This window comes from Salvelinus alpinus, chromosome 25 (assembly GCF_045679555.1).
Source record: "Salvelinus alpinus chromosome 25, SLU_Salpinus.1, whole genome shotgun sequence".
NCBI classification, from domain to species: Eukaryota; Metazoa; Chordata; class Actinopteri; order Salmoniformes; family Salmonidae; genus Salvelinus; species Salvelinus alpinus.
The window spans coordinates 17,103,662-17,115,802 of NC_092110.1; the positions used below are offsets into that span (position 1 = coordinate 17,103,662).

Genomic DNA, 12,141 nt, shown 5'->3' on the forward strand with positions numbered 1-12,141 from the left:
TCCTCCCCTTCATCAACACTGATTGAAGTGGATTTAACAAGTGACATCAATACGGGATCACAGTTTTCATATGGATTCACCTGGTCAGTCTAATGTTTTGTACACTCCATATACTGTAGCTACACGGCTCTGAGACCACCATCCACGTGGAATGAACAGCCTGAACGCACACCTACAGTACCTCCCCACAATTCCCACCCAAGGCTTCTCTGTTACGCGTCCTCAATTCATTTGGATGTGTTGACAGTTGGTTACATTTGTTTGAGCTGAGCTATGAAAGTCAACGGTCCAATATTCTAGAACACTGCTGCGCGCACGCGTACATGTTTTGGACTATAATAAACTTAGGCTGCGTCGCGGTTTCTTTTTCTGTTTTCTCTAGTTGTGCGAGTGTGCTCTACAGAAACTCCACGGAAGCGCTGCAACCCTAGGCAGCTGGCACTTGGCTCAATTCACCGACTGGGAAAGAGGTCCCCATCCACTGATGACAGGCTTGGCAGCAGATCAAATTACAAAGTGGCAGGTTGGTTTGATCAAACTATTGTTTGTATCCTATTAGCGTCTTTGAAATTGAGAAACAAAGTGAAAGTAAAAAGCTGAACATGATTGTATATAAGTGACAGCTAGAATTTGTTGAAAAAGTTACTCACATAATTGTCATAGGCCTATATGAAATTACTAGCTAACGTTAGCCTTTTACACTTTAATAGCGTCACTGTGTTAAAGCTTTGTAAAACAATTTTTTTGATGTGTGATTTGGTAGAGTATCCAAGGCTATATTATTTCAAATCTATAACTCGTATTGTGCACTGTGGATATCCTTAGGCTACTGTCAGAAAATCGATGAGACATTTCGTTTAGGCTACAGTTGTGATTTAGATTAACAGTACTTTAAGATTTTATATACTATAGATTTGGTGACAAACATATAACAGATCTGGACTCATCAAGTTTAATTACAAGCAATGTTATGCTATATGCTTGGCACACATTATTATCTTTTACTGGAAATATCGGTAGCCTGTATACTGTAGGCTACTCAGTGACACAGTAGCCTAGGCATTATTGCATACCCTTTTATAATGTAATGAATGTACTATTACTGCTGTAGTTGACCATTACAAACATTCCAGTTCTATAATTTTGAAACACTTTAAATAGCAAATTGATCTCGACTTCCACGAAAAGAAACACATGAGCAATTTGAGAAACAACAAGAGGCATGTAAACTTAGCAAAGGCTTTAAAGAGGCATGCAATCTAGGATAATCAGAGGTTGAGAAGTGATATTTGGACAGTTGGGTTTGTCTGTGGGAGATAACATAGGTTGATAATATACCAGTAACTTAAGGTGATAAGAGACTCATACCCTTATTATGGCTGCCCGCCTGCTCCCTCCTCATTTAGAAAAGAACCCTGCCCAGATTGTGTGAAATAGAGGATGAATGGATAGATGGGTTGTTTGCTTTGGTTGATTACCAGTAGAAGATCACATTTAAATGTACAGATAGATTTGGATTTGGTATGGTTGTAAAAAAATATATATAGCAAAAAAAAAAATTAAGTATTACCCCCAAAAAGATTTGGGATTTGGTATGGATTTCAGATACAGAGGGGCAGAACAATTGTTCCCTCACTAACAAGCAATTATAAGCTAATATTAGGCAAGTGTTAGCCTATTTAACCCTGGCTTGCATGCATCACATCACACATATGACCAAAATGACAGCAAGTGCCTTTTTGTTGCTAGTGTTATCTTATTTACACTGTTTTAAAACATATTTTTATGCACCCAAATGATATTTCCAATTCTCATCATCACATAAACAAAAATGGTCATATCAAAAATCAAACATGATTTACATTTGGCAATCTCCTCTGATAGCCTTGACACTGCTCACAGTGTAATAATAATCTTACTGTTACTGTGGGTTACTCTCCTTTCTACTTACAAATAACTTTACTGTGGGGGAGCTATGTGTGGGGGATGTCCTGTCATGTACAAAAATAATAACCCAACTGTGCATCCCCTTCCGTCCTCCTGCATTTCAACCACTTGAAACACATTCCGTTGGCAAGCACCTAAAACACACCAAGGTCACGGTTTCAAAAGACTGTCTTAGTTTGTACATTATCCAAAAACTAATACACCATGTTACTAAAACATGCCTCCATGCAGTAATCAAACGCAGCCCTCACTGCAGACACACACTGGCACACAGCTACACACTCAGTCACTGGCAGTCATGCACACAAGGGCTGCTGTAGGAGTGTGTGCGCTGCGCAGCCAGCTTTAGGCGACAGGTTTCAACTTAAACCTCACACACTACTACAACATGCCCATCAGGGATAGTACTGTACATGCCAATGTGTTTACAACGAACCTCTTTAGTCGTGGTATTACATTATATGGTCGTCCATAACAGCTTGTCCTCCATTGCAGATGCTATCTGCTATCTCCTTTTCCATTCAGCTGTAAGCACAGTGGCTAGGAAAAACTCCCTAGAAGGCAGGAACCTAGGAAGAAACCTAGAGAGGAACCAGGTTCTGAGGGATAAATTATTACAGGGCAATTTGAGGGAGGACACCAATAAACCATGTAGAAACCATCATTCAGAAGGGTTTTACCATGTACAAACCAGGTCTGTGTGGTTGATGTTTGAGTGGTGAGGCATAGCTGGTGTTATTTGGAGCTGGGTGGTTAAGCGGTGAGTAGTTGAGCTAGCTGCTACAGCACAGAGGTACAGTACAGTGGGGAAGGCTCTGGTGCCAGCCAGGTGTAGGAGCTCCAGTGACAGGTGACAGGTAAATTACCTCCAAGCTCTAGGTGCCATAATCAGCCTGTCTGCTCCACTCAACTGCACTCTGCTCGGCTCCACTCTCACAAGAGTTTTTACTCTACCAAAAGCAGCCCCTCAACTCCTCCTCCCGTGTAATCTGCTTACAAGGCTCGTTTTCTCTCCCTCCTTCAAATTGAGACAAGTCTTTTCTTGAGCGCTTACTTGTCAGTATTGAGGGAGAGCGAATGGAGGCTAAATGGGGCTGCTGTAGCTCTTTGTGTGGAGGTATGTGTCCCTGGCTCTTTGCCTCCGTCTGAGAGGGAACGACGTGGGAGCATGGCTGACTTAATCATTCTGCTTTAATCACTCTCTCAATCACTCTCTCCTCCTCATTGTCTGACCAACATAGTCTGGAAATGTTCTAGAATGCAATCTTCTTAATGGATTCTTAATTTTTTCCCCCCGAATTCACAACTCTTTTTCATTACGATTGACATTAGTCCAACTGGTACAGTATTCTAAAGGCACTAACACGAGGAAATGAGTGAATCATTGCTGACCTTTGTTCTCAGTGAATAATGGCAAAGGACTCCTGAACCGCGCTTTGATCTTAATGCTATCAAAACTGGTGGTGGGGGGAGTGTGCAATGAAAATATTCATTTTCTGAAGTTCAATCTCTCATTAGCAGCTAGAGAGAGAGCCCTGTACATGAAACTACCAGTACAGCTGAATATCCTGTGCACAAGAAAAATGTGTGCAAGTGAAATAGATGTGCAGTACTATCACTGAACAGTACCATTGTTTACAGGATAGGGGAGACCAGAGGTTGGTTGTCTCACAGGTTGGTTGTCATAGTGTTTATTACTCAAAATCCAGGGGGGCTATGCAATAATTTAAAGATACAAATGTGTGTCCTCTATGGGAGAGGTCATCCATGTGGCCAATTCAGGTCAGGATCACAAAACATGGAGGTGAGAGGAATATTAGCATTTTTCATGGGTGAAAGTAAATATGAATGTTATTTCTTTAATAAATAGTTGTATTCTGGGAGTATCCATAAACAATTACTGTTATTGAAAAGAGGAAAGGAGAGCTTTATTTCAAGTCTATTTGTGAGTTCCTAGGTCAAGCCATGTGGAAACTAGCATCTTAATTAGCGTTGGGTTGGGGGGGGGCTGTCACATTGATGTTGGGGTTGCCTGTCACAATCTGACAATGAATCCTCATTGTAACAATGTATCCAGAAAGCTAAATGTATTTTCCGGATGTTGAAAAGATGTCCATGTTTCACAAGTTTGGACAGGACAGCACAGTACAGTCCAGTAGTTCAATTTAGCAGAGTACAGATCCGCGCACAGGGCCAGCTTAATGAAGGGGCTTACAGGGGCCCATTTACAACTGCGACCTGGCCAAGATAGAGCAAAGCAGTGCGACACAAACAACACAGAGTTACACATGGGATAAACAAACGTACAGTCAATAACACAATAGAAAAGTCTATATACAGTGTGTGCAAATGTAGTAAGATTAGGGAGGTAAGGCAATAAATAGGCCATAGTGGCGAAATAATGACAATTTAGCAATTAAACACTGGAGTGATAGATGTGCAGAAGATGAATGTGCAAGTAGAGATACTGGGGTGCAAAGGAGCAAAAAAATAAATAACAACATGGTGATGAGGTAGTTGGGTGGGCTATTTACAGATGGGCTATGTACAGGTGCAATGATCGGTAAGCTGCTCAGACAGCTGATGCTTAAAGTTAGTGAGGGAGATATAAGTTTCCAGCTTCAGTGATTTTTGCAATTCATTCCAGTCATTGGCAGCCGAGAACTGGAAGGAAAGACGGCCAAAGTAGGAGTTGGCTTTGTGGCCAGTGAAATATACCTGCTGGAATGCGTGCTACGGGTGGGTGCTGCGATAGTGACCAGTGAGCTGAGATAAGGCGGGGCTTTACCTAGCAAAGACTTATAGATGACCTGGGGCCAGTGGGTTTGGCAACGAATATGAAGCGAGTGCCAGCCAATGAGAGCATACAGGTTGCAGTGGTGGGTAGTATATGGGGCTTTGGTGATAAAACGGATGGCACTGTGATAGACTACATCTAATTTGCTGAGTAGAGTGTTGGAGGCTATTTTGTAAATGACCTCGCCGAAGTCAAGCATCGGTAGGACAGTCAGTTTTACGAGGGTATATTTGACAGCATGAGTGAAGGATGCTTTGTTGCGAAATAGGAAGCCGATTCTAGATTTAATTTTGGATTGGAGTTGCTTAATGTGAGTCTGGAAGGAGTTTACAGTCTAACCAGACACCTAGGTATTTGTAGTTGTCCACATATTCTACGTCAGAACCGTCCAGAGTAGTGATGCTAGACTGGCGGGCGAGTGCGGGCAGTGATCGGTTGAAGAGCATGCATTTAGTTTTGCTTGCATTTAAGAGCAGTTGGAGGCCATGGAAGGAGTGTTGTATGGCATTGAAGCTCGTCTGGAGGTTTGTTAACACAGTGTCCAAAGATGGGCCACGAATTTTCTATAGGATTGAGGTCAGGGCTTTGTGATGGCCACTCCAATACCTTGACTTTGTTGTCCTTAAGCCATTTTGCCACAACTTTGGAAGTATGCTTGGGGTCATTGTCCATTTGGAAGACCCATTTGCGACCAAGTTTTAACTTCCTAACTGATGTCTTGAGATGTTGCTTCAATATATCCACATAATTTTCCTCCATCATGATGCCATCTATTTTGTGAAGTGCACCAGTCCCTCCTGCAGCAAAGCACCCCCACAACACCCCCGTGCTTCATGGTTGAGATGGTGTTCTTCAGCTTGCAAGCTTCCCCCTTTTTCCTCCAAACATAACGATAGTCATTATGGCCAAACAGTTATATTTTTGTTTCATCAGACCAGAGGACATTTCTCCAAAAAGTACGATCTGTGTCCCCATTGTCACGACTTCCGCCGAAGTTGGCTCCTCTCCTTGTTCGGACGGCGTGCGACGGTCAACGTCACCGGCTTTCTAGCCATCGCCACTCCATTTTTCATGTATCCATTTGTTTTGTCTTGTTCCCTGCACACCTGGTTTTCATTCCCCAATCAATTCATATGTATTTATTCCTCTGTTCCCCATCTTGTCTTTGTGTAGGATTGTTTGTGTTACGTGTACTTTGATATTGTGGATATTGTTACACGCATTACTTTTTGTCTATGTTCCGTGTTTTGGGCACATTTTATGTTTTTTTGTGCTGTCATTTTGACCGGAATAAAATTTTTGCCTGTTCACTACACTCAGCTCTCCTGCACCTGACTTCGCCTCCGATACACACTCCTAACACCCATGTGCAGTTGCAAACCGTAGTCTGGCTTTTTTTATGGCGGTTTTGGAGCAGTGGCTTCTTCCTTGCTGAGCGGCCTTTCACGTTATGTCGATATAGGACTCATTTTACTGTGGATATAGATACTTTTGTACCTTTTTTCTCCAGCATCTTCACAAGGTCCTTTGCTGTTTTTTGGGATTGATTTGAACTTTTCGCACCAAAGTACGTTCATCTCTAGGAGACAGAACGCGTCTCCTTCCTGAGCGGTATGACGGCTGCGTGGTCCCATGGTGTTTATACTTTCGTACTATTGTTTGTACAGATGAACGTGATACCTTCAGGCGTTTGGAAATTGCTCCCAAGGATGAACCAGACTTGTGGAGGTCTACAAAAAAGATTTCTGAGTTCTTGGCTGATTTCTTTTGATTTTCCCATGATATCAAGCAAAGAGGCACTGAGTTTGAAGGTAGGCCTTGGAATATATCCACAGGTACACCTCCAATTGACTCAAATGATGTCAATTAGCCTATCAGAAGCTTCTAAAGCCATGACATCATTTTCTGGAATTTTCCAAGCTGTTTAAAGGCACAGTCAACTTATTGTACGTAAATTTCTGACCCACTGGAATTGTGATACAGTGAATTATAAGTGAAATCTATCTGTAAACAATTGTTGTAAAAATTACTTGTGTCATGCACAAAGTAGATGTCCTAACCGACTAGACAAAACTATAGTTTGTTAAAAATATATATGTGGAGTGGTTGAAAAATGAGTTTTATTAATGACTCCAACCTAAGTGTATGTAAACTTCAGACTTCAACTGTATAATCCATAGAAGGGTTTTGGAACCTATTCCCTTGGCAATTTGGGCACACTAGAGATGCCTGCCAGTCCTGATTCGAATTTGAACTGCCGTCTATGGATTCTTTTTCTATGGTTGGTTGCTATCAGTTAGTCTTTTGCAAATTTCAAAATACAATCTTGAGAAAAACACAGTTTGGAAAGCAAATGCCTACTACTGAAAAGAGAAGACTAATCTGTCTGTAGAACCAATAGATTTGATTGTTTCTCAACAACTCCCTATTTTGAGCAAACAGCATAGTCCCGGGGCCTATGATTCGTGACTTTGCAGTACAGTACAGTTTAATTCAGCAGTGTACAGTAGAGTTAAATTCAGCAGAGTACAGCACAGTACAGTGCAGGACAGTACAGTTTAATTCAGTGGTGTACAGTAGAGCAAAGTAGAGTACAGTACAGTTGAGTCTAATTCAGTAGAGTAGAGAAGGGGTTTTCAAACCTTTTAATGTTAAATTAATTCTCACAAAAGTAGTGCACTGAGCCTTTACTAGTCTTGTATTAGCTAGTGACATAGCCATCTGTAATGCAGGCAAACATTTCTCAGACCCCCCCAAACATCTTCCCGTGGCTATGCAAGGACCCCCAAATATTATGAAACCCTGGGCAAAGACCCCTTAAAAAAAAAAAAAGTATATTTTTGCAAAACGCCAATTAAGTTCTTGAGAGCCGCATGCAGCTTGTGAACAGCGCAAGAACTACCAGTGGTGATCATTTTATATTGTTAAAGCAAATTTCCTGCTATTTTACCCATTTTGCCATGAGGCTGAGAGAAAAAAATAACCGTTTTAAAGCAAATTGCCTGCTACACATTTTACTATGACTTACTGTATGTCCGGTTCATATGCTTTCTGAACAGGGCTGGTTCTAGCATTTTGGGCCCCTAACTAGCTTTTGATTGTGGGCCTCCCCAACTGCCACTGGAAATAATAATAATAATAATAATTGGGTAAAGGGCCCCCTGGAGGTCAGGGCTCCGTGGCACGTCCCCTGCGTGCCCATCAGTAATAAGGCCCTGATTACCACTGGTGTGAAGAGTGAGACAGGAAAGTGCAAACGCTATTTGCATATTGATGGGAAAATATGATTGTCATTGGGGGTGGATAGGAAAGACAGGAAGATGTATCAAGATTTTACAAAACATGTTCCTTAGGTATACTAAAACCAATATTTAATACTGAAATATAAATGGTTAAAACATATTTTTTTATTGTTGTTCCACGGACCTTTACTAGTCCTGTATTAGCGGGCCAATATAGACGTGTGTAGCTTGGGCATTTTAAATACTTAACAGTGCATTCGAAAAGTACTCAGACCCCTTGACTTTTTCCACATTTTGTTACATTACAGTCTTTTTCTAAAATTGATTCATTCGTTTTTTCCCCTCATCAATCTACACACAATACCCCATGATGACAAAGCAAAAACTATCAGTACTCAAGATAAGACCCAGATGCAGACAGTTCGAATCAGAGTGGTTTATTGACAAAACGGGGCAGGCAAACGACAGGTCAAGGGCAGGCAGAGGTCAGTAATCCAGGGCAGAGTCAATAAGGTACAGTACGGCAGGCAGGCTCGGGGTCAGGGCAGGCAGAATGGTCAAAACCGGAAGAACTAGAAAACAGGGACTAGAGAGAACAGGAGTACGAGAACAAACACGCTGGTAGGCTTGACGAGACAAGACGAAATGGCAAAAGACAAACAGAAAACACAGGTATAAAAGAGGAGAAAGAGGAGATGGAGGGCTGTAAGACAGAGGTATCCTTGATACATGAAAAGTGGGATGTATACGGAGGGTGCGGGGCAACAGAAGATGAACAGCAGAGGGGCTAAGAGTCTTTGAGATGGGGAAAGGGCCGATAAAACGGAGGGAAAGTTTGAGGGACTCCAACCGGAGGGGAAGATCCCGAGTGGACAGCCATACCCTCTGCCCGAGACGATAACGGGGAGCCGGGGTCCGGTGGCGGTCAGTGCGTCGTCGATACCAGGAGATGATCTTGAGAAGAGCAGACCGGGCTTTCTTCCAGGTCCAGCGACAGCAAGTGGACGAACATCTGGGCCGAGGGTATACTGACTTCCTCTTGCTCATGGAAGAGCGAGGGCTGATAACCCATCGAACACACGAAAGGCAAAAGACCAGTGGCTGAGCAGGTGAGGGTGTTGTGGGCGTATTCCACCCACACGAGTTACTGGCTCCAGGTGGTGGGGTTGACAAAGACAAGGTAACGAAGAGTCGTCTCCAGGTCCTGATTGGCTTGCTCCAACTGGCCGTTAGACTGGGGGTGAAACCCGGAAGACAGGCTGGCTGATGACCCAATGAGTGTGCAAAACGCCTTCCAGAACCAGGACGAGAACTGAGGACCACGGTTCGGGACCATGTCCACCGGAAGTCCATGGGGGGAGTGCAGGGATATATATGACCAGGGACAGTGAGGGACAGGAAGTGGTTGAATGAGACCAGGCGGAGCTTGCCAACAAGTCTTATTCTGAGCACAGACAGTGCATGCGGCAACGAACGCGGAGACATCAGGAACCATGTTGGGCCACCAAAAGCATTGTCGCACAAAGGCCAGGTTCCGTCGGGAGCCAGGGTGGCAGGCAAGCCTGGAGGAATGACCCCATTTCAGGACCGGGGAGTGGGCAGCATCTGGTTAGCCCCCCCACCCGGAGTCCAGCTGGGAATGCTGCGCCTCACGGACCTGGTTCTCTATTCCCCAGATGAGTGCAGCCGCCAGACATGAGGTAGGAAGGAGGGTCTCGGGTTCTGAGGGTGTAGCAGATGGCCTATAGAGGCGTGAAAGCGCATCCGGCTTAACATTCTTGGACCCCAGGCGGTAGGAGATGGTTAAGTTGAACCGAGTGAAAGGCAGGGCCCATCGAGCTTGCCTGGAGTTGAGACGCTTGGCGGTGTGGAGATATTCCAGGTTCTTGTGATCCGTCCACACAATGAATTAATGTTCCACCCACTCTAACCAGTGCCTCCACTCCTCCAACGCCATCTTCACAGCGAGTAGTTCCTGATTTCATCCATCATATTTCCTCTCTGTGGCATTAAGACAATGGGAGAAGAAGGAGCAGGGATGCAGCTTAAGGTCCAAGGCAGAATGCTGGGGCAGGACAGCCCCCACTCCGACGTTCCTAAGCATCGACCTCCACCACGAACTAACGGTATGGGTCCAGATGGATTAATATGGGAGCTGTGGTGAATTAAAAAAATATATATATTGAACCTTTATTTAACTAAGCAAGTCAGTTAAGAACAAATTCTTATTTACAATGACGGCCTACCAGGGAACGGGTTGGGTTAACTGCCTTGTTCAGGGGCAGAACGACAGATTTTTTCCTTGTCAGCTTGGGGATTCGATCCATCAACCTTTCGGTAACTGGCCCAGTAACACTCCAACCACTGGGCTACCTGAAGCGGTGCTTTAGGTCCAGGAACGCCCGGTCAGCAGCTGGGGACCATGTGAATGGAACCTTGGGAGAGGTGAGTGCTGAAAGGGGGGAAGCCAGGGTGCTGTAACCCTGGATAAAATGGCGATAGAAATTGGCAAATCCCAGTAATCGTTGCTGCTGCATTCTGGACGTGGGTTGGGGCCAATCCACCACTGCTCTCAACTTTCCGGGATCCATCTGCACATTACCAGCAGCGATGATGTATCCTAGGAAGGAGATGGTGGAGCAATTGAATTTGCATTTTTCTGCTTTAACAAAAAGCTGGTTCTCCAGGAGACGCTAGAGGACTTGTCGGACATGGAGAAAGTGTTCTTAAGCTGAGCGGGAAAAGACGAGGATGTCGTCAAGTAGATGAACACGAACCGGTTCAACGTGTCACGGAGAACATCGTTATCCAGGGCCTGGAAAACAGCAGGAGTGTTGGTCAGACTGAATGGCATCACCAGGTATTCGTAGTGTCCACTAGCCATGTTGAAGGCTGTCTTCCACTTGTCACCTTCCCGTAGCCGCACCAGATGGTAGGCGTTCCGCAGGTCCAATTTAGAGAAAATGATTGACCCCTGGAGCAGTCGAAAGCCGAGGCGATTAGTGGTAGCGGGTAGCGGTTCTTAACCGTGATGTCATTAAGGCCCCGGTAGTCGATTCCACAAAGAAGAACCCTGCTGAAAACTTCCCGGGGGTCCTGGTACTCCGTGGAGAGGTTCGAGGCTTCTTCCGAGCCCACAGGAAGAATTCCCGGGGCAGGCTGCGCCGACTTCAGGCAATGAGCATAGCAGAATGGGATCCAGCCCATGACAACACCAGCAGTCCAGTCGATAAAGGGATTGTGTCGCTGGAGCCATGAAAACACTAACACCACGGGTACCTGAGGAGACTTGATGAGCATGAACTGCATAGACTCACTGTGGTTTCCTGACACTCACAGGTTGATATGAGTAGTATTGTGGGTGACTCTGCCTATAGAGCACCCATCCAGCGCTCTAATGTCCATGGGAGTGGAGAGGGGCTGAGTGGGGATGCCCAGCTCTGACACCAGGATGGTGTCCATGAAACTCTCATCGGCCCCAGAGTAAATAAGTACCCGGAGAGATTTTGACTGGTCGCCCCAGAGCAGGATGGCATGGAGAGGGGTACAAGTAAGGGGAGAAGGAAAATTCTCTGTATGGCCCACCAGAGTATTCATACCTACTGATGAGCATGATCTTTTAATGGACAGGTAAACACGTAATGACCGGTAGTCCCGCAATGCAGACAACTCTTAGTGTTAAGTCTGCGTAAACGTTCGGCTGGAGACAATCTAGCTCTGCCGACTTTCATCGGCTCTCAGGGGAACTCGGGTAACCTCGGATTCTCTTGGGAACGTAGACGCCGGGGACTTCCTGGATTCCTCGGAGGCGAGGCGGGATCCTTGCGCGAGCGAGTGGGACCTGAATCAGACCTCCTCTACCTCCTACGTTCCCGTAGTCGCCCATCGATCCAGGGTCAAGGCGATGGGCGAATCGAGATCCGTAGGCATCTCCCAGGCTGCGAGCTGTAGTTGTACTCTATGCCTTCTGGGAAGTGTTATGAAAATGTGAGAGAGAGAACATGCCTGTGAATCATCCAGCGCTTCAACCAAATACAACGCTCAATTGAACTTGATGAATCGTGCTTTGTCCAAATCATTGCTTGTGGTTTGGGTGATTGGTAGCTGCTAGATAACTCTTCCCCCTTCCCAGGCATCCGTTGAATGGGGATGGAG

At 44.9% G+C, this 12,141-nt stretch overlaps 1 protein-coding gene across 4 annotated transcripts in view; it reads left to right on the top strand.

Annotated features, from left to right (window-relative positions):
• The first annotated feature begins 253 nt into the window (after window positions 1-253).
• esr2b (estrogen receptor 2b) overlaps window positions 254-12,141 on the top strand; it is a 28,778-nt gene continuing 16,890 nt past the window's right edge. For 2 of the 4 annotated variants that reach the window (XR_011670662.1, XM_071365879.1), the window contains exon 1: window positions 261-523. Coding sequence is in view for 2 of the 4 variants with exons in the window: in XM_071365879.1 (XP_071221980.1) it covers window positions 485-523 (39 nt within the window). In the remaining 2 variants the exon portion in view is untranslated. Of the gene's footprint in view, window positions 524-12,141 lie in introns of all 4 variants that reach the window. The other 2 variants (XM_071365884.1, XM_071365881.1) reach the window with 2 other exon arrangements.